This window comes from Bombus pyrosoma, linkage group LG8, assembly GCF_014825855.1.
Source record: "Bombus pyrosoma isolate SC7728 linkage group LG8, ASM1482585v1, whole genome shotgun sequence".
NCBI classification, from domain to species: domain Eukaryota; kingdom Metazoa; phylum Arthropoda; class Insecta; order Hymenoptera; family Apidae; genus Bombus; species Bombus pyrosoma.
This window is the reverse complement of record NC_057777.1, coordinates 2093964-2115729: the sequence shown is the minus strand read 5'-3', so window position 1 is coordinate 2115729 and position 21766 is coordinate 2093964. Positions and strand designations below refer to the sequence as shown.

General features: G+C 36.7%; 1 protein-coding gene across 3 annotated transcripts in view; it reads right to left on the bottom strand.

Moving 5' to 3' along the window:
• The window catches only part of LOC122570146 (calexcitin-2), a 44173-nt gene continuing 22407 nt past the window's right edge, over positions 1–21766 (bottom strand). Inside the window, exons 1-7 of one of the 3 annotated variants that reach the window (XM_043732089.1) lie at positions 7993–8054; positions 6845–6911; positions 3426–3478; positions 3109–3228; positions 2754–2868; positions 1802–1899; positions 1–1712 (exon numbers count right to left, since the gene is read on the bottom strand). In XM_043732089.1, the coding sequence (XP_043588024.1) occupies positions 1605–1712; positions 1802–1899; positions 2754–2868; positions 3109–3228; positions 3426–3478; positions 6845–6902 (552 nt within the window). In that variant the 5' untranslated portion in view covers positions 6903–6911; positions 7993–8054 and the 3' untranslated portion in view covers positions 1–1604. Of the gene's footprint in view, positions 1713–1801; positions 1900–2753; positions 2869–3108; positions 3229–3425; positions 3479–6844; positions 6912–7600; positions 7635–7992; positions 8055–21766 lie in introns of those variants that run through there. The other 2 variants (XM_043732088.1, XM_043732087.1) reach the window with 2 other exon arrangements.

Sequence of the window (21766 nt, the reverse complement as noted above, 5' to 3'; positions counted from 1 at the left end):
TCGTTTTCAACTTTCTTTTATTGTACATTCAGAGTTACATGACAGACTATATTAAGTCGCGGAACAACGTTGCTGTTCAATACTTTCAAGCACAAGAAAGTTTTCAAAGATATAACTAAACGTCTCACAATCGTATTCATATACACGTTCGTGTCTTTTTTTTTTTTTATTTTCACAATTTCGCTTAAATAAAAGATTCCGACGAACTGTTAATTCAGATAGAAAATATGAAAATATCAAATTCGTAGTTAAAGCATGTGTACAAATACGAAGGCGAATATTTTAAATTTTACTCAAATTCGTTAAACTCCTAGTGCCCATCAAATTATTATTAATATTATAGCTATTATTTTGTTGCATATGTCGAATATTTTTTCTTCTTAACGTTTCTTCAATAACATCGACTATGGAAATGTTATTTAAGGAATTAAAGGTAATACAGAGAAAACTGTACAATAACATAATGTCAAAGTATCGGGCAATAGAAGACTAAATGGCTTAAAACTGAAATACGTACCGGTATTGTTTAATTCTTCGATTCTGCATCGTCGAGTCAACATCGATTAAACTTTAAAAACCTCTTTAATCATGATTTATTGAAAACTCTGTCATTCAAATATATATACACATATATACATACACATATATATGTATATATATATCTGTGTATATTCCTGTTGATATACGTGTGTATCTTTTATTCCTCGGTATAACAGCGTATATAATGTCTATACAAGACACATTTAGGGCAATATTGAAACTCGTTTAAAATATAATACTTCATCTCAGTGATATTCCTTACACGATAATTAAGCCAACATTTGTTTGATCAATCCGTCTCTAGTTTATTTCTGCCGATGATTACAAGAAGACATTTTTAATTATTTTTAACACTGTTCCACGTCGATCTCTTCTTCAACGTTACACAAAAACGCTGGAACTATTTTATATTTTTATACATATATATATATATGCGGGTATCTTTTGTTCTGAACAAATTTCGTTTTTAAACTCTGAAAATACCGTCTGTTTAACAATGGAGGGAGATATTTTGTTTGCCAGAGTCGAACGAAAATCGATCGTTCGATTTTTCACCACTTCGAAAGCACAACGATCTTGTCACTGGACGTGAAGGAGACTTGCACAGGTCACGATCATTATAGTTCGTTTTTCTTACATTTAAATACGCTACAGATACAAACATACAATGAGATTACATTTTAATTACCGCGAGCGTATCGCGCGCGGCAAAAGGAGTTTCGCTGTTGCGCGAACGAAATGATATTTATTTGTCAAACGCATCACGCATGATTCGTGAACTGGAATCGCGCGGACGATTATTTACAATCGTCAAAAGAAGAAGGAAGGAAATGAAAGAACAATCGATCTGTGCAGATGATGGTAATCCTACGAATGGTTTTTAAGAAATTAAATATTTGCATTTTATTATTCGTTGTCGAACAAAAAGAGCTTGGCTTGTCTCGTAATCTGGGGCTCGAGTAAATTGACCGTGAGAAATCAGTTGAATGAAGAGTAGAATGCGACGCAAGGGAGTATAGTATATATTTATGTACGTCGGTCGGTTTTCCGCGAGGCAAAGCGAGTTAGAAGGAAGTTTTTCCGAAAATAAAGTTTCCGGCTGCGGTCGGCTCGTCCGAGGAGAAATATTGCTTCCAGAGGTTGGTGAATTTATCCCAGGTAATTTCCTGACCCTGTACAAAGAGAAACGATTCAATGGAATTAATGTTCCGCCCTGAGCGTCCTATCCTTTGTACGAATCTGTCGCGTGATTTTCACTTACGACTCCTAATTTTTTGAAAGCCTCCCTGGCCTCAGCCTCTGCGACACCGTGGTATCTGCACACGTTACAGAATTCGTTCTCGTCGATCGATTTGTCACCTGATCAACAGAAAACGCCACATTCTTTTGGTTAGTCGTCAATTTTCCGCATTGAAAGTGACATTAAAGTAACGTTACAAGACTCGTTTATTTCTAAGCGACGAACACCTTATAGCTACGTGGAACTTTCTTAGAACGCTCTTCAAATAAGAATATCTTTACTTGCGCCAGATTTTTTTTCAAGTGGATAGATCAATATAAAAGTAGTATCGTGAAATAATCACGTAAAACTTGATCAACTCGTAAGGACTACGGAGTACAGTGCAAATGAAAGAGGAAAGTGCTGACGGGTCAGAAGAGATGGGAAATCCTCATGGATCATCAGATCCAGAGACATGCCCGTGGCCCTTTCGGAAAAGGGGTACCTGGATAGGTCAACGTGACCATATTTGGTCCTGGACGACTGTAAAAACGTCGCGTGTGATGGGAGTACGGAAATCGTTAAAAAGGGACGTTTTGTTGGAAGAGGTTGTTGTTGTCGTTAGTCGTTACGAGTTGATTTAGTTGCTCCAGTTGTAATACATTAATTTATTAAGAAATAAGTTCCAGTTAAATAATCATAGTTTTCTGCTCTATCATTTGTAAATAAATATATAAAATGAAATCACTATAAGTATATACGAGTATACTCGTATGTAAGAGGCGAAGGTATTTCTGAAATTCAATATCGCGGGACTTGGTAAACAAGCTCCGAATATTTTTGTATTGATCATCATTTATTATTTTGAAAGTTTCTGTATGGCGTGGTTGCGAAATTCTTTCATAAATATTTAACGAAATTTCCGAAGATATTGGAAAAAGTGTATCCGAATTTTTTTTCATGATTCTGGGAACTCGAAGCACCATAAACTTACCAGATGCATCGAACAACTGGAACGTCACAGACATGTACGCTTGTTGCCATTCGGATGGGTTCGATGGATTTTTTGCGTATTCTTCCCACAGTGAAAACCATTCATCTCGACTAACCTGAAATAAACAGGAGAAACGGAAAGTATGAGTCAGATGTTTCAGCTCAGATCTTCCAACAAAAGCAGCTTTGAGTCGTTTCTTTCGGATATGTACAGCAAAGTACCGCTGGAATTTCAACAATTTTACATCACTCGACGAAACGAAACGAAGCACGTGTAATTAAATCCTTAAAATATAATTGAGATAGAAGATCAGTACAACTATAGTAAATGTTATATTCGATAGAAATCCGTTTACCTGACCGTCTTGATCTGTATCAGCTCCTTGCCTTAAATTATCCCACATTTTAAGCAAAGTATCCCTTATACTTTGAGCTTTGGGATTATCGGCAGACCAACCTCTGTTCTCATTGATTCGCTAAAACAAAGTGAAAAGAATCGTGTAAATATCGTTTTCTAAAATACGAAATAAGTTTGAAAAATGTAATGGCTCCTGTCTCTACGAAAGAGTTGAATATTTGTTACTATATTTCGACATTACTCTTTAACTATCTGTATCGGTTCTTCGACGGTCAAAGCTGAAAATCACTAAATAATAAAATATCGAATGCTTACTTGTATAGCAAGATCTAGATCCTTCTTATCAATCGCACCACTTTGATTGAAATCTAGGAACATAAAAAGAAAGCATAGATATAAATGTTATTTTTAGTAGCAAGTAAGATAACAAAATAGCGAAAATTCCCTTCCGATCCGGCTCTGTCCATTCCATTAACCTTTAATCAATGATAGCTCGAAGCTATCGTGAACAACCACAACGTGGCTCGTAGTTCGTACGACTGGTACAGTCGGCGCGAGCCATTACTATCCTCGATATACGACATGACTGAATCTTCTCAGAGATTGGGCAGACAGAAGGGAAGGACAAGGTGAGAAAGAAGTTGGTATTTGGCACGAGACCAAGGGGAAAAAAGGATAGCGGAACGTTCAACGTTTATGTCAGGATAGTGTCAAAGGCATCGCCGCATTAAGTCGACACCGGCCGTTTGAGGTAGCGTTGGCCTCATCAGCTTATCGTTTCGCACGCGTCGATGATCGAAACAAAACCTTGCCGTGCCTCGTTGAAAACTTTTCACAGGGGAAAAGGGGCTCGATCACGTAGGCAGAACACGTGACAAGGAATCGATGTAATGAAATATGGGCATGAATAAGATAAGGGTAGCCAGAGGGATGGTATTTTGGCCTGTATCCAGCAAGAGCTGTGTGCAAGATCTGACGTTAGACCGGTGGAAAGGACGGTCTCTCGTCGATCGTGCCATTCATCGCTCAGAACAAGGTCGTTGTCGTTCTCGCGACGTTTGAATCGGACGTCATTAGTTTTCGCAAAGTCGACCCAATTTCGCAAGTCGACTTTTCTGCCCCTTTTCAGGTGTCACCTACTATCCTTAGATTCCTCCGGGATTCATCCCGTTTATTAATTCCAATTTTGCCGAGTGAACCCTTTCTCTTCCGATGCTTTTCTACTTATTTCGCCTACTGTTCCTTCCCGTCTCCATTTTTCTTCTTCTTTTTCTCGCTTTCTTCTATTTTTCCTGCTCTTTGTTTATATCCTCCTCTGCGTGGTTTTGCCTCGATCGTCTTATCAAATAGTGATTACAATTCAACGATGTAAAATATACAATTCCGAAACCCGGCGGCAGTCAATTTTTACCGAGGTCACGATGAAATAATTTAGCAGAACGAACGATTGGGAACACGCTAGATATCTGGTGGTTCCGTACGACGCTAAACTATGGGGATCTTTTATCCGATGTTAAATTGATTAGGAGGCACGTGTATCTGTCTAATATAGCTTCTACGCTACATTTTGACCTAGTATCGGAATATCGTGGAATAATTCTCGTCAACCTTTCGTTATTATTTTGTTGCTTTGTATTTTAACAAATAACGTAGAATTTGAAATATATAGTTTAATCTACAGCGACTGTACGAAGTTTACAAAAAGACAATTCTACCGAATCGCACACGAAACAACAGTTTCACTCTCAAGGAAGGATATATCTAAATTTTTACCTCGATAACTGGAAAAATCCAGAGAGAATTATTTCACGAAACACGGGGGAGTCGTAAATTACGTAAAAATTTATTATTCCAAAGCAGCCTGTCGAATTAATATATTTATTGTCACGATCAAATCAAATCAATCGCGGCAAAATCAGGCGACTCGGCTCCATACGTATAAACCACTAGTTTTCAAACGAAGATTCGCAATTCATCGCACCGTTCACGGCTTCTCTGGGTCACGGTGAAATACCGTATCGACAACGAAGAACAGCCCCGCAGGATATGTTTAGCAGCCGATCGACGGTCAAAGAAGGGAAGAAAGTAAGGGGCTAATGAGGGCCACGAAGCGTGTACACGCCTGTGACCTCCACACGCTCCACACAGGCAGGCAGCCAGCCTCATCATCGCATAGCGCGACTGATCGTGCTAACGCAGTTCCCGATGCGCACGTAACCACACTTACCGATTCTATTCGCAAGTTTCGTTCTCTAATTACGCGTGAAATTTACGTCAGTCTATTATTCGCATCCGCCACACTGTCATCATCCGTGAGAAGTATCTCTGCGTTATATACACATGCAAAGGTACTTTCAAAACTTTAACGCTGGAAGATACCCTGCCAGAAATTTTGGCGCTTGTATGCGTCTACGTGAATGGCCTTTCTCGAAAATACACAGAACTGCGAATAAGTCGTATGAATGATTGCCCGCGCGCTACACACACGACGAACATAGAAACATTGCTCCGGTACGATAGGCGTATACGGTGAACGTGTAATTTCAACGCGACAAGACATCCCCCTTAACCGCGTCCATTGTTTATCTGCTCCTGTTCATACCATAAATAGGTGTCCAGTCTGACTCACTTTTGCTCAACCACGCCAACACATAGGTGCCATAGAGAGACCGAACAAAACGGCCCTGTATAGCCTTGATTCCGTTTTCAGCCCCCAAAAATACCCTCGAGAGGATGTCGTCTACTCTTCCTCCTCCAACCTTTCCGGACCGTATTTCATTTCGCTGGAAGCAGCGTGAATGTTCGCGCTGCTCTCCGCGATAGCCCCGAAAGGGGCCACCAATGGAAGAAGATTGTTAGCTGACCCGACTCGATTCGTAGAAGAGCTACGAGAAACGCGTTAAGATCCAGGGAACGACAATCGGTTTTGTTATTTCGTTACCAGGCAACCGACGACGCTTCTTGGGGAAAAATCGTAACCGATTCGCGACGAAAGCTTAACTATACCAGTCTCGTGGTTGATGGTCGTGAACGTTGGTTCTGATAAGGTGGCCATGAAATTTTCTTGGCACAATTAGGTGCCGTTAGGGATGCGTGATGATCGGCATGAAATCGGATTACTCGGGAGCTTAACGATCATGTTTGATATCGAGGAAAGCTTTGAACGTGGAATGCGTGGAACGAATTCGTTTAAACGGATTTTTCCCCTATCTTTGCTCTCTCTTTTTTTTTTCTTTTTTTAGTGTTTCTAGTTGGGGAAAAATCCAATTAAAGCTGTTATCTGATAAATTTGCTTTGGTGTTAAAGAAACGTGGAACCTATTGATTTGTTCTTTGTACTAGACGGCGATCACCTCGGAGGGAATGTAAATGAAAATGAATTTTAAACGTGGCTTTGAAATAAATTGCTTTGAAATTTTGAAAGCAAACGTCTTGCTAGATTGTCGATCAGGTTTTACGTCAGACTGTACGCACAGTACGGGACGCAACAAATTAATTAAAATTTGTCATTCTAACGCAAAGAGCCAAGAGCTTCTTTTGTAAATAAATTGCTCGATGTCAATGGGACGGTTCAACGATAGGCGAAGATAATACAGCGATAAGCATAAAACAGAATAAAACTCAACTGCGAGGATAATTGACGTGGATCTTTCAAATTGACGCTGTGGAAAATTAAGATTTTATAAAATCGACGCAAAGTGCGAAGGCTATCAAGACAAAACGTAGTGTACTCACCGAAAAAGGTGTTGAAAACGTAGAGCAATTTCGTTTTACGGAACTCTGACAGTGGCATCTTGTCAATCTGCAACAGAGAGGAACAAGGGAGTTGTTAAGCGTGTCCGTACGTTCGTGTGTGTCATGTTAATATTCATTCTCCGATCGAATGACGATCAGGGTCGATTGTCTCGAGCGACCGACCCTTATTTTATCTCGTCAGTAAAAAGTAACCGCGGCTTGCTTTTTATCGAGCTGCTTTGTACAACGCCTCGATATTTACAAGGCCGTCGTGAAGACACAAAGTCAGCTTAATTCAGGTACATCGACAGGTGTTTTCCGATATCTGGACAATAATTAAAAACTTTCGAATCTTATTTTCGTGACGATCCTCCGATTCGCTAACGAGCCTTCTTAGACATGCGACCTACTTCAACTAATAATGAGAATTCTTCAGACTTTGAATTTGTAATTGAGAAAATTATTCATTGTTACTAAAATATTCATATTCGATATTCCACAATTATCCACTGTCGTGGTGCTGGTATACTCTACTAATAAAGGAATTGAAATAATTGCAAATAATTTCCCTGATATGTAAAGCGTCTAATTTATGCTCGTATATGGCTGCTTTGATTTAACAATGACACAACTCAAAAAATATAAAGTCTAGAGCGAACGCGTTTAAAGATTTAGGAAGAGATCTTCGCGAGTCATTTCAACGATATTATAAGACTGACTTAACACAAGATAGGCCATTATTCGCGAAAACGATACCTTCCACTTGCAGCGTCACGAAACAACTGAAGATGTGCCAGTGTTGTTACTTACTGGCCTTGGAGCAAAACTAAAGCCAGATTGATGGCGGCATAAGTAATCGTTTTTCCCCCTGACGCGGAACTAATGCAATTACAGATACATCGTTTTACATGATAAAAGTAGAAGCACAAGGTAGAATTGTTCTTTTCGCTGAAAGCAGATATGAACTTTTCTGAGTTGTGCCACTGTCAAAGCGAGGCAGCGATACCTTTACAACGAAAGCATCGAACATGTTTATTCAAGAAAAAAGAAAAATCGAATTGTCTCCTGATTATTTGAAGCGAGATATGAGAACTTTAACGAGGAGTTTACAAATTATTGAACTCTTATTTTACGAGACGTGGTCTTACGTTTATTCGGTGGAGAAATTTTGGAAAAAAAGCTGCTGGTCCTTCCTTTTGCCCCAAACTGAAATGACTGACATACTCACAGAAGGCAACCCTTTATATAATAAGATTTAAAAGCCTTTCCTTGCCGAAGATAACGTGTCTATTTGAGCGTTTAATGACGTACATTTCGCTATAATGCCACAATAATACTGTAGATGTAATTTAAGATATCTGCAAACATCAGAAATGTATTATTGACCGTAACGTGACGTAAATTATGCTCAAGTGATTCACACGGAACGAAACATCGCTCGGAGCCTGTTCTTTCCCTTTTCGTCGAATCGTATGTACCTGGTACCATCGACCATCGAATTTTACTTGCGGTATAATATTAACCGTATTAATAACGATTCCATCGAGGTTCGGAAACTCTTATGTGCCTACGGCGATTATGCATTCCTACGTAAAATACAATGGTAATTCTCCTTTATCGAATATTTAATCAACCTCTGACGTATTTAAGAAGAATCGAAGTATATCTGAATGCTTTGTCGTAAACATATTAAGCAATTAGGGAAAAATCTACTGCCTGGTTGCGAAACATAATTTTCATCATCTGTCGAGTTATCACGTGTGCTGAATAAATTTGTTGCGTTTATGGTTACCGGCTTCCTTGAATCTCACGTATACATATTTCATTGACTATTTTCTCCAGCTCCTTCAGTGAATATCTGGTAGTTTATGATAATAAACTTGTCGAAATAGCTTCTACGATATTTATCGTATTCATCTTTCATTCATGACTTATAGCGTCTTAATTCGTTATACGTAGGAAGTATGCGAGTATCGATAATAATTTCTATAGTAAGATATTTTAGAATTTATCAAGATAAAATTAGAATCTTTGACATTGATCAAAATCAGATCAATTCTACATTTACGCTTTAAAGCGTAAGCCATAAATCCGCTATTTTAAGAATGAAAACTTCTTTCTTTCTCTATTGGTTTTTCTTCTGCTCTTTCTTATTACCATTTTCTCGTAATGTTCAATCATCGTTCACTGTAATTTGCACGTGTGATATTCAGTTTAGAGAAAGCAGAGATCAATTAACCTCGTAATCCAATTACCACCTATTATATAATAAGGACGTTCGTGGTTAACTTGCGCTAGAAAATCCGAGCAACGATCTTTCTGCACGATACGAGTATCATTAATCGTCGTATGATTTGTAATAAATAAAAAATAATAACGAGTAATCAGCTCTGATAGCTATCTATTGAAAAGAGCCGCAAGAAAGTAGCTACAGCCAACATTGTAATCGTGTATAACTGTATATCATTAGAAGGTGGTATCGCGTCAAGGTGAATGTTGACGTCAATCTTTAAAGTGATTAACGTTGCACGGTAATCTTTTCATTTGAAAATGTCCGTGCTCGTGAACGTTTCCATGTAACTCGTCGTTTATCAATTTTCCAATCAACACTAGCGAAGATTTTACGACCTAAGAGCTCCTTTCACCGTTGATGGTGTACGATACATTATCTTCTAATTTCATAATAAGTAAATTGACCGCGAACTTTGTTGAAGTCGAACGGTTAGCGAATTTCTGCCATCGTTCGAATAGTTTAATGGCAACTTCTAGTCGCCATTATTGGCCGTGCAAGTGTTGCTGGTTTGCAAACAGCTCGCCACGACTTGAAACTGGTTAACTTGTAAGCAATTTCCCCATTGATTGAACTTGACTGTAAACTGAAATAGTTTGCGTCGATTCCTGTACGTAAGTTTTTTTTCCGAATTGATTAATTAACAAGTCGGTAAATAGCGTAGTTTGTTCGCGCGTATTATGGAGGGTCAATTAAAATCGTAGATAATCAATTTGCTTGAACGTAAGCGCACTTGTATAGTCGAAGTCTTCTTCCGTTTATACCGTGTGTAAAATAACAGATACTTTGAAACAATTTTTGTTTTTTTATTCTCGATCCTCCAACAGCCATGCAGAAATTTAATTGAAAAAAATTACTTCGTGAAAAAATGTTTTCAGTCAAGCTATTATCCTGTACTGCACTTCCAGTCAATTGTGATCAATAACTTGATAACAATGTGAAAGTCTTTCCACCAAAAAAAAAAAAAAAAAAGAAAAAAAAAACAAATAAAAAATAAAAACATGGAGAGAAAAGAGAAAACTTTTAATAATTATAATTATCGCAAATCGATAAAAGCTTTCAATACACGTTATAAGCAAAAAATGAAGCGTGAAGTAAAAGAGATAATAAGCCGATAAATTGTTGTGCTTGAAATTCGGCGACGTCTGCAAGATAAGGCAGTCAGACAATATGGCGATGCAACACAAAGATCCAGAGTAAGCTTTAAGTCCATTGTTTCCACTAACACTATGAACAACCTCGATTCTCTAGCAACGTAAAATATACGTGAAACCAGCTCCTACGTTGCTGTCTTGTTATCTGCTGCTGCCAATATATCAACCTGTCAATACGCTAAATATTGTACAGATTTGATGAGATATACATGTATATACGTGGATCTCCAATAAAAAACCATCTCAATGATTCTCGTGGGTTGTACTATATAACTTGGCTACTATATCGAACTATTTTATACACCTTTTTTTTTTTTTCGTTCATTTATTCGCTTTTTATTTGCTGCTCTCTCGTTACTGAAACTGATGCATCGGATAAAATATTTTAGAGCATCGAATGGATATGAGTGAAATGGTACGATATCGATTATAAACTTGTTGAAAGGTAAGTTATCAAAAGAGCTTGTTTGTGCGTATTTTCAATGGAAGCCTGCATCATACGTCGATACGTATAATTAATATTATAATTAATATCGAAGGCTCCTTTACGATTTGACAAACTAGGTATTAAATCTGCATATCGTAAACCTTTATCGCTAAATAAAGACGCGACCGTGAAAGATTGAAAGGGTATAGTTTATTTTTAGCCCACTGGATATGGAATTTTATTGGTGGAGCAATTACAAGATAAAGTAACGCAGGAACATACTGTGTCATCAATCGAAAGAGAAATATAATAGATAAGTTACGATAAAGGTAGATATAGATAATTTTCTAAGTAGAAAACGCAACGACTACGACTACTTACGTTGCTGTACAACGATTGATATAAAAATTCAGTTTCAAATTAGCTGTACGACTCGTTATTCAAATCTCTGGATTAAAATATTTCTCGGTGGAGGGCAAAAGTACCTAATCCCGGTATAATTATGGTCCAAGTTAGCAGAAACTCGTGATTACCAAATGGGAGTTCGCGTTATTATTAATTTCAGTATTATTGCAACCAAAAAGTAAACATACTACCCTGTTATTTTGAATAAAAGCAAATGACACATTATACATGGCGGAACATTTTTATATACAAATATTTAATACCAGAGTCAGAAAGCTTGCAAATGTTAATATTATTTGTAAACTATTTTTTGATTTTCTAATATTATCGTCGTCGTAAAATTCTAATTAATAGTGTATAATATATCTCTAATAGTAAACAATACTAATAGTAAATAATAATAATCCCTCTTGACAAGAATTTCTTCCCGCAGGAATTTTTTCAATTCTGAGAATAGATGGGAATCAGCGATAAGTATATAAATCTGGCAAATAACGTTGCTGAGATAATAAATTGTATTTTAAGATATGACACCTCTATAAGGGTATGCATTATCTTGATAGAAGATGACGTTTCTCTTTGCTAAACTTGGTGAAATTATTTGCTGTTTAATATACATATACAGAGTGTCCCACAGCATCATCGGGTAACCGATTCGGCGATGGATTCTGGACACGAAAACAATAAGAAAACGTTCGTAGAAACGTGTACTCTGTTTGATCCTGTTTGCGAGTTACAGCGAGTTTTATATCGGAATAATTCTATCGAAAGGTGGAAATAGTTGAAATAATTTCACCTACTCATTTACAAATAGAATTCAATATCTAACGAACAATACGTGGAGAAATGGAGAGTCTAACACATTGATAAAACGTCTCCAATCTTGTCTCGTGTTCGGATGCAAAAGAGGTCATTTCGAATACCTCTTGTGTAGGTATGCAGATACAGTTTGTTCAAGAAGAAACTCGCCATAACTCGGAAACAGGATGAAATAGTTCTACATGAACTTCTTTTTATCGTTTTCGTGTGAAGAATCTACCACCGGAGCGGTTCATACGGCAAATGAATATCCGTTGCACTAAAAAATCCAGAGGTGCTGTTACTGCTATACTTGGTTCCAAGAAATTTTCAAACGAGCCATATATCTCGGGATTACTTTTTAACATTCTTTCTTTATTACCACAAGTTCTATGACGTAGGATTTACAATAGTATTTCTCTCAAAGAAATCCTTATGTGAATAAAGATTCCAATTTCTTCCACTTCCAACTTCTTTCCTCGATCACCGTACGAACCGTCGAAACTGGACGAGAGGCGCAAATACGTAAATATACGTACACGTATTTCTGTGCTACTAGTAATACGATTTACATATCTCAGGGAATAAAATATCTCGGAGAAATAAAATTTTACCGATCAAAAGTCGCATGATGATTCGCTCGCAAGGTGTATCACGCCACCTGTATGGATATTATAACGAGCAATGAAAGATATAAGCGGGTCGAGAGAGTTAGAGCTATAAAGGTCGAACTGTGTTATGGATTTTCTAACGCAATGTCCGCGAAACGGAAAAACGATAATGCGTGCGGCTTGTAATGTCGATCAAAGCAAACGGTTAGACGGTTATACATATTGGATGACGTTGTAGAAATTAAAGTAGAGCGATACAACGTAAAGGTTATTTTGTTATTTCCTTTTTACTTCCTTCTTTTTTCTTTTTTAGATATCAAAAAACAAGTGAGAAGAAATAAAATTTTACCGTATGGATTCGGATAGAAAATATTAAAATATGTTTCCTGTCCTCTTTATTAATTGTGTCCGTATCTAGCAAGAGATGCATAACGCATAATCTATTTCTTTCGTCAGTCGCTTTCAGTGTTTAATTAAAATCGTGTTCAATTTAGTGTAGAATGCGTGGCTGTTATCACTAGAATGATCGTATTGTCTCTATAGTTTCGTCGCGTCATGCGGAAAATCCAAAGGCATATGCGAAATCGCTGAAAAATAATAAAATACAAGACGGGAAGTCTAATTTTCTTATGCTACTGAGTTATTAATGTGATTTAATTTTTATCGCAAACACATGGAAATTACAGGTGCACTTGTTTTATCCATTTTTAATCTCTTTCATCCTTCGACTTCGTGTACGACTGTGGACTCGGTATAACAAAATTTTCATAAAACACACAAGTATGGAGCGCGTGGATATGTTTAATGTTTTCGTTCTAAAATTAACGTCACAGATATCGCTAGTTTACCGCGAAATGTCGATAAATACGATTTAATGGGAAAACTAGGAAATCCGGATCAATTTGTTTTTCATTAACAGTGAGTTTACTTGAGTAAAGGAAATAAAAAGAGTTTTATTTGAACCTAATATTTTTCATCGCTTCCAAATTTAATGGAACTTTTTCTTCTTTGCATTTATAAAATAAACGTTTATATACTTATACGTAACTTTAATGTACATTGGTTTAAAAAATTAATTTGATCATTTCTTCTTTCGAAAGCCTTTTTGATAAAGGATTGTAATAGTTTGTAATAGTTCCTTTTAAAATATCATATTTAATAATTTCCACGCTCTTTTTATATGCTGGCGATAAAAACAAAATTTCATACACAATTAATTTTATATATAAATACCATCGATTAAATCAAATGCGTTTTTAATGTTCGAGCTGCGTATTACGTTTTAATTATCCTTAGCGACAACCCCGATATAAGCTGCTTAATCGCAGTACGCAAATTAAAAACTTCTCGTTTCTGTAAAAGTTAAAATCAAAATTATGCATTAATAGTTAGTACGTCATAAACTTTCATCGATACGAAACAAAATTGTTATATTTGAATTTTTTCTGGCGATAATTGCACGATACAAATAATTGCTAGTGTGGTATACGAAGCGAAAACTTTTCCATTACATTTGCATTAAAACCGCGCAAATCTTCGTTTATACGGAACGAATTCCCTGGAACTTTCAATCTCGTCGATGGTAATCAATTTCAGCAATTTAATCTCGCACTGCGCGCGAGCTAGGAACTTTGCAATGCCTCTTAAAACGAAAATCTCGCGTCGATACTTAGGTACGACGCGGATATTTGTCGCGACGAGACTATTAGAATTTCAATTTTCCCGACGATAATCGTTGTGCGTGTAAGGAGAAAGAGCATTTCGTAGAATTTTCATGGAGCTACCTACACTTTCCGTTGTGTTCGGCAGGACAGTTTTCACGATCGTGCCTCCAGTTCGAGCGACAAATGAAAAATTTCAAACGAGAAAGCCTCTTATTCCATGCTACGTCTTACTAACGCTCGCAAAGGAATGAAAGTGCAAATTAAATTGCGTCTCTTGCAGACGATAAAAAATATGAAAGTCTCGTCGAGCTACGGTTCTCCCCTATCCTACTGATTATTACAATTGGAATAAGATGGAAACTTATTCTTAGAGGAAGAAACGTTGTCGTTAATAAAATAGCTTTGCGTCGTAGGTTCTTTCTTCTTCAAACAGGTACCTTATAAACTGGAAAAGCGAAAAGGAACACGAAAGGGGTCGCAAGACGATCCTTATGAGAACTGGATTCCATAGCGTGTCGAATAAATCACCGACGGCCATTAATACTCGACAAACAAAATAAGCAAAACGTCCCGAGCAATTTCATTTCCAGTTTGGATTGCGTTAACGAACGTTTTATGATTTGTCTACATGGTCAAATGACAACGTGAATTTATACTCCTTTCTCGTTTCAAACATATCCCGCGATATGGAACGTTTCTACGTCTCGTATGTGATTGGTAAAATGGAGAAGTTAAATTATCGAGACGAATATTGAAAATCAGAGTTTAAAAATAATCGGACAATTTCGAAAGTATGTAGATGGCAGAAATTCGTAAGATCACGAGTCATACTCCCAGTGATATGGCATTGGTTTGATTGCGTACGATTGATCGCATTTTATTATAAATTTCATAGGAATAGATAGATGTATGTATAAATGTGAACGAGCTAATACGTAGTCGCGAAAAAGTAATATTTTTGAATAAATTTCCACGTTATATGTCTTCATAAATATGCCAAGTGAAGAGCTCATATTCTAGTTATTAAAAGAATCTGCAGACAGTGAAGCGATGAAAGTCTTTATCAACACATTTATGTGAATGATAGAACTTCATTTTCTCTTCATGTAGAAGAATGTCTTAGCTCGAAGTATCCGCTGGTTTCTCGCATGAAAACAATATTTCAAAGCAAATCTCCAGTGGTTTCAATATACTGCACCTTCGATCCTAGCGGAAGAAAAATTAGTTTGACTTTTTAATGCGTTACTCTAACACCATTGCCGATAAATATCACAGTTATTGAAGCATCATAGGTCTGCTATAGGAGAATAAAAATTATATCTGTTTTATTTTCGCAAATCCGTTCTGTGGAGGAAAGCCGGAGGAGGTGTGCACCTTCCAAGATTATTATTATGATTTATTTAACAACATAATAAAAATTACATACGATATTTTTTTAGATATCGCTCTCCCATTGTGGCCTCATAAACAATTTTATAGGGATTGCTTCTCGGCTAAAGAAATCCCTTGAGCGATAAAAGAATTGAAAGTTGTTTACACGAGGCGGTCGTGATATTGGCAGCTGACAGTTACAAAATACGAAGATGGTGAAACTTTGCAATCACTAGTTTCCGCAAAAGCTATTAACAGCTAATGATGTGCTGTTTAAAAAGCGAGAACTATGAAACCTATCTGTTTTGGCGTTCCGATAAAAGAAAAAAAAGATGAAACTGTATAAAAATTATACCTTGAACGCGATTCGCAAACTTTTCATCGATTCGTGACAATTCAGTACGATCTTTCAAACAACAAAGTATTCGTACAATCAACATCGTCAATGTTTCCTTCATTGATCATCGTCGATGAACAATTCCTACTATAATTTGTACAACGAACGATTTTTCCAACCAGCTTGTCAAATTCTGAACGACGAATTCCGGACGATAAAGGAATCTGTCGTTCAAATCTAGAATTTCTTGTTTCTAGAAGCCCGTATAATCCGTACGGTCGTTCTAAAAAATGGCATCAGCGAAAACAAGGGAACAAAAATCCTGAAACAACGCACGCGTATTCATCGTCCTCGAGGCGTAACCTCGAGAGAGGGAAGCATTTTTCGTTTCGCGGAATGGTATTAGCTCTCATTGAGGGTATTAAAGCGTCGCAGGAATAGCGATTGGCCTTAAATGGAGCGACCGAGAGAGCACGAGCCCAATCGTTGTCGTTCTACACAAACGAAGCCGGAAGTTTCATTTGAATCGTGCCGTGTTTATCGGTCACCAGCCGAGCTGGCAACGACGCGACGGTGAATAAAGTGCACGTGCTCCTTGGCTCTGAGTTAAGAAGCTTACTAAATTATGGCCCTGCGATTCGCTGCGTTTATCCGGGGGCGACCGTGTCTCGCTGGCACAGCGCTACGGCATCACCAAGTGTCGAAGGATAACTGCGAATCTGCGTTAAGGGCTCTCTTTTCACTGGCAACCAGGCGACAGCTGCACGAGATTTACGTGCAAACGAGAGCTAACGATTTCGGCTGTTTCGCCCCCGACCGTGAAGCTACCCTACCAAACTTCCCCCGATTCTCCTTCCACGATGTTCCAGAGGCGGTAAGAAATGGGATTGCCGTTTATACTGCAGCTCGATGATGAACGGGAATTTGTACGTGCCATGCAGTTTTCATGCTGCGGTTGATCGTTCATTCTGAGATTTAAAAAATTATTTCGTCGTTGATGCTACCCTTAACCCAATATAGACGCTGTTCCAGTAAATGTTTTTAATCGTGTCGCAGATAGTATACATTTATTTATAAATAATTTAACGTATAACGTTAATTGGTTCTATGTATGTATCTATTAAGGAATATTACAAGTGTACGATATACTGTGTAAATAAGTTATTACGTTTGGCTACGTGTATCGTAATTCGTGTTACCTCCGAGGAGATAAACCTCACTTTCGCGGCTAATGATGATATACGATCGAATTTTGTAGGACGAATTAGTGTTACATAACTACTTCGATAGTTGATAGGAGGAACGTATTACCATACGTGCGAAGACGTATTACTATGTAAATAAATATTCATCAAATCAACAAGGACAAGGTTATAACCTACAGTAAAATACACAGAAAATATGTACATGAAATTGACCGATCAAGAGGCAATTCAATCATATTTCTTCATTCAGAAACAGATGGTGTAAAAATACATCGCCCTTTGGGAAAAGCGTCATGAGTGAAACTCAAGAATGTAAATTTATAGTTGTATAAAAATTATGGTTCCCTTGACGCGACGCGAGTAACAATAACGTAGGATATATATTTCTATCCTCCCTTGAATGTATATTTACGTTACGCGCAAGAGTGTTCATAAATATAAGGACAGTGATTTGGACTTAAACCGGAAAGAAGCAATTTCCTAAATAGGGTAAACGTATATAGCTATCTGAAAATTTTTACTCGAAAAATTATAATTCCGAGTGGAGAAAGTGTCTCGAAATATATATATGATATACAAAGCATGCTGCAATACTGAAACCGGTGACATAAATGAGAAGAGAGTGATGATTCTTGATGAAAAAAATATATCGAAGATATACCTAGGAAAAATGTTTTCTTACATGAAGTTACAGTGATTAATTAAGGTGGAAAGTATCATTTCTTCGCACTATGAAGCCTCGTTTACATAATCTATACACGCTAATGACCATTTATATCGTAACATTTTCTTAGTGTACGAAATGAATATCAACTACGATGAATGCATTACGTGCTATGGATTAGGAACATACATATTACAGTGGCATTTTTTATAGGTCGTTCGATGGAACAGGCCTTTTAATTTCCCGACAACGGCACCTAATTTAATGGCCTTAGATTTCTGTTTTACGAGGTCATCTGATAAAGAAAATTTATGCCGGGATCTTACCAGAGAAGTTGATAACAGCACAGCATATTACTTTTGAATGAGCTAAAATAACAATGTAACATTAAATAAAGTGCAAGGCAATCACTCGTATCTCAGTAACAAGTGATTTTTAAGATTTTACATTGCTAACGTGTTAAATAAAAATTAATACTTTGCTACTGGAAAGTATGTTTCACTTACACGTCACTCGCAACTGTAATCCTAAAAATCTACCTTAACTCTAGCTTGTCGTTATTGGCGATCACCTAGTAGCTTCAATTACGTTACTACATTATAGGATATCTAGTTTTATCTTATATTTTATACTCTATATAACGATGACTATCAATGATCTTCGTCGTCCGAAGCGAAAAATACAAATTTAAATAAAATGAACCGTGGCGGTCGTTTATGACTGAACGGTACTTGTCGAGGGTTAGAAATGTAAGTTTATTTTCTACTCAAGATATAAAAAGACAGCATTATGATCGAAAATGAAAGGGAAATTATCTTATTTTAGACCTGTTACGAGACATTACTAATTTACAGTTTAACGACGAAATAATACTTCAACGAGAAGGTTTGACTAAAGATTAGCTTCCCAACTTTTAAACAAGACGGTAACAAAGTTACAAAATTTAACTTTAACACACCTGGGAAGAAAAGGTAAATTACACGGCCCGGCTGATCGATCAGTTACAGGCTCGAGAAAACTGTTGATTTACAAACGATAATCGAGAAAGTCTAAAGCAAGATACTAATTAGCGAAACGCGTTTCGAACTCGTTGTCGTCGCTGGAAGAAATTAATTATCCAGAAATTAACCAGTCGGCGCTCGAGCGGAGTTTCGTTGCGCGCACCAAGTACGAGTGAAGAACGACCGCCTTATTTAATTATTTCGGCCGATTGCGTTTCGTCTTCGTCGCTCTGCAACCGATACACTTTCAATTTAAAGCTTGCAATCTAACTTTCCGAAAACTTACGTGATAGCACCGCCAAAGATCCGTTGGCACGCAGATCGATTTAATTATTCATTCAAACCGTAGAAGAAAGCAGAAAAGTTTCGCACCTTACGGCCATCGTGTTGCGATGTTGTTCGCAAAATAGAGAATTGTTTCCTTCGTCCGATCATTTACATTCGCATTTGTATGTGCAGTTCTTACGTTATATAATACTTTGTTACATAAACGATGATAATAAATAGTTTAATATTCGTTTTATAAGGAAATATAAGCGAAGCTTTCGCACTCCCGCTAGAAAAGAATAAGCTCGCTTTCATCGCGAAGCTAAACTTGATTGAACAACCGTATCAAATTACATCGAACTACTCTTATAAAGTTTGTACGCCGTTGAGATGACACGTTCGTTGCGCCGCTTTTAATTCTATAGTTTTCCAATTTTCTAATATTCTTTCGTTCTTTCTTCCACGCTGAATACGTAGGTATTATCACTTAGCGGGTGCTATCTTTTGAAAATATTGGAAAAATGGAACTTCCACGGACCTGATACCTTCTTAATGAAGCAGATCTGTGCATTGAGTTCCACTGTATTCTTTCATCAATCTTATCGGTTGGTGCACACTCCTGTTTGCCACGGCGATTGTAAACTTATCGAATTATATTACGATTAATGCAATTTAACAATTTTATTTTTTTTTATATAAAGAACAAATTTGTATACCTTAGTACTTTCTCAAAAAAAAAAAAAAAAATAAGAAAAGATATATGGCACTCTTTGCTACTTGCAAGCTGTTTCTTTTGCATGGTAGACAGCTGTGGCAAAATCCACTGAATTCTGACAGAGTGCGCGCGTTTGTATGTTTAAAATCGATTTCCTCGAAAGGGAAGTTGGACACGAAAAAGATTCTATTCTACGCGTTCGATTTATTGGCGAACCATACACGAGAAAAAAGATGTTTTCATAGATAGAGCTCTTAATGTTATTTAAATTTCAAAGCAATCATGATCCAAGAATATTCACGTGGATTTCAGTAAGGATTGAAAAGAATAAAATTCCCTCTGAGGGGCGGAAAATCCATTGCGGCACATAATCCACGCGTTCGCTCCTGACTATCAATTTCCCGGTAATTTATTCAATGGCACGTTTGCAAAAGTGCATTATTGTTCATATTTGCGTCAAACGACACCATCGATCAATAAAAATTGGTAAAAATATTAGAAAACTTGACGTGTACTGTTTGCAATGCAACGCCGAATCCTTTGTACGACATAGCATCACTGGCGATTATTCGAATTCCAGTAAATTCCAATCGCACGTATATTTTATACCTTCTTTATTTGAGCGATGGTCGTTGTTATTTGAACAGTGAACGATTAAACGAAAAACGATATCCAATTTTTGAGGTGAAATAATAAAATGCCAATAACTTTATGAACTATATTGTTACATCCGTATAGTATAATATAAAAAACTTTATAACACAAAAAGTAAAAATCAATAGGTTGATTCTGGGCTAAATTTAAATGCTTACTTCTCTGGCGTATTGAATCGCCAAATGATGCGAATAATAAATAATCCTTACTGTAAAATATTTCGATTTCATCCCTGGGGATCACATTGTAAACCATATTGTTCAAACGATTTAAAGGAAAAAATATCTTCAACATAAAAAATGTGCTTAATCGAATATCGTAAAATGAAAATATTCGAAAGAAGTAAGAGGCTAAATGTTCCAAGTATTTATTCAGTTTCGGGGACATTTTGTTAATCGTTTAAAATTATTATGACTTTTTATCGTACGATGCTATTTCAAGTTATATTTAAAACATGATAATAAAAAGTGCTCCTTAGACGGTAAATTTTTAAATACGAATAAAAAGATCCTAAACATAGGAGGTCACAAATCAGTTCTGTCAAACCCAGTCCCGGGTATAATTCAAACAAAGGCTTAGTTCAAAGAAGCTATTTTTGAGAGCCAGTTTGCTCTTACCTTAAGCATTTATATAACTTTTCTGGAAATCTCTGTTAGACAGAAATGTTTAATATCTCGCAGCTCAAGCACTTTACCGCATTTTTCTCCTCAACGCTGTCAAATACAGTTTAAAGGAAGTCTAAGCCCTCGATTTCTAAAATAACGATAGAAGCCTTTTTAACCTTGTTTACCTATGATTTAAGCATCATGGATGTACGAAAATTCACTAGTCGCGCGAATTTGTTGGCAGATATCGCTAAAAAATTCCCGTTAAAGTTATTTTGTTAAAACTCTATCAAGAAAATGGAAATTACAGTATATGACACATCGAATATTTATTAATGCAAAATAAAATCAATACTGTCCCTGTGGAAACAGGAAGCTTTCAACAACGTCGATTTACAAGCAAATAAGAATTACAAATAATCGAAACGAAACACACGACATAAGAATAATACGATTAAATCCAATTTCAAGATACGATACTTTACGAAAATACAGGCACGATAGAAATGTTATTTTACTAGTTACAATAGTATTTTGTTTCGAATAATAGGAATGAATTAAAATCATTTACACAATGGAGCATTGCTATGGCTTTTACCCGAATGAGATTAGTTTGTGAACCAACATTCATACGACATCCTTTGTCTATGGTATTACGTATCATATCCCAAAAATACTTTAACCGAGTGACTATGAAACGAACCTTGTCACGGTCCTAAGCGATACAAATAGGAATTATGCTAAACCTAATTCT